The 1,751-nt window shown below is 33.8% G+C and overlaps 1 protein-coding gene across 1 annotated transcript in view; it reads left to right on the forward strand.

Annotated features, from left to right (window-relative positions):
• Nucleotides 1-1,751, forward strand: part of LOC106684012 (phosphatidylcholine translocator ABCB4) — a gene marked incomplete in the record, with an annotated part of 90,604 nt that overhangs the window by 49,697 nt on the left and 39,156 nt on the right. Inside the window, 2 exon segments of the mRNA XM_067050266.1 lie at nucleotides 1,233-1,379; nucleotides 1,480-1,581. Of these exon segments, the coding sequence (XP_066906367.1) occupies nucleotides 1,233-1,379; nucleotides 1,480-1,581 (249 nt within the window).

Genomic DNA, 1,751 nt, shown 5'->3' on the forward strand with positions numbered 1-1,751 from the left:
CATTAAGGATTTTACGAAGGATTTTGGACTGTAAGGATTGGATTCTGGAGGAATTTGATGGTTTAGTGGAGCCCCAAAGCTCAACTCCGTACGTCTGCACAAAGATGTCTTCAAGAATGCTATATATAATAACCTGTAAAAAAAGGTTGTTGTAAGTTTATAATTTTCTACTTACTGCAGAAAACGAGTCATTGTTCACTTTGGTCTCTGACGAGGGTGATAAGTCAGTAGCATCCAATGTCTGAGAAGAAGGAGGTTCTATTGAATCATCTTCCGGGGGTTTCACAGGTACCCTGAAAAAGAAAAGAAAAAGCTTATCAATTGTTCAGTTTAAACCACATTTTTTTTTTAATATTTATTTATTGCTATTTACAACTGTACATTATAATACATTTAGTAAACCTGATCTAAGTTAAATTGGAGTGTTACAGGCGAGTAGAGAAACTACCCATTGGTAGCACTCTAATGACATTATACATTAGCTGGCCATCTTCTTTTCAGGCGCCTTGGAGGATTGTCAGGAATGGAAGAGGATGCAAGATTAAAATCTAGGGGCTTTGAGTGGTTAGAGAGTTTATAATGGAAGGAGTGATATCTGGTTCGGGCTAGATCGGTTACATAGGGAACATTAAGGTCTTTATGTATGATTTTATTTGTAACGAAGTAAGGAGCATTGAGGATTTTACGAATGATTTTGGATTGTAAGGATTGATTATGAGAGGAATTCGAAGGTTTAGTGGAGCCCCAAAGCTCAAATCCATATGTCCAGATAGGCCTTATAATAGTCATGTAGATCAGTCTTTTGTAATGGATTGGCAATTTAGACCGTTTGTCTAGTAAATGTTGCAATAGTCGGAATCTACGAGCAGTTTCTTGTCTTTTTAGTCTTGTAAAAATGTGGAACGCTTCACGATTTTGCGGGTCATCCTTGCGCAGGGATTAATAATTTAAAAATTGAAATATGGAAAGAAAAAGAAAATATATGGTAAGTAATATAATGAAAAATATATATAAGTAAAATAGAAGAAAAATATATATAAGTAAAATAAAGAAAGGGAGAAAAAAAGAATAAAATGAACCTGTTAGCTTGAAAATCAAACACCTAATTTATTTGTGTTTCATTTTGACCGCCCCCACAACCATTTTCTCCTCGTACGTCATCCACGGTCAAATATCTCTCATAATTATTATTGTTAGTATTATAATGTCTTCATAAAAGTTTTCTCTAACAGTTACGCTATGCTAACAAGAAGGATACGTTCCTCATCATCTTGGGCTTCTTCACTGGAATAAGTCAAGGATTCATTGCTCCGTTCAACGTGTTCTTCCTTTTAACACCTGTCCTATCTATATACATCAAAGCAGAGACAGCAGGAAATGTAAGTATAAATATTATTCCTCATGAATAAAATTAATATTGTTAGTTTTTAAAGAGACTAAAAATTATTTTAACCACATTGATTTTTCGACAAATTTCAGCCATATAACATCACTGCATCTGAAGAGATTCCCCAATTCGTTGGGTATGGCATAGGTTATTGCATTTTTGCGATTATTTCATTTATTCTTGGCTTCATTCAGGTAAGAAATATCTGATAATATCATATAAATTTTATTTAAATTCATTATGTAATTCTTTTTTTTATTCATTATGAAGAATTTAAACTTATTGTTGGGGCGAGGGGTGTTTCGTATGTGAAAACCGACCTCTTCCCCAGAGGGTAATGTTCGCTGGTTCGAGATAAAATAAA

This window comes from Halyomorpha halys, unplaced genomic scaffold (assembly GCF_000696795.3).
Source record: "Halyomorpha halys isolate HHAL.00 unplaced genomic scaffold, Hhal_1.1 Scaffold534.1, whole genome shotgun sequence".
Taxonomy (NCBI): Eukaryota; Metazoa; Arthropoda; class Insecta; order Hemiptera; family Pentatomidae; genus Halyomorpha; species Halyomorpha halys.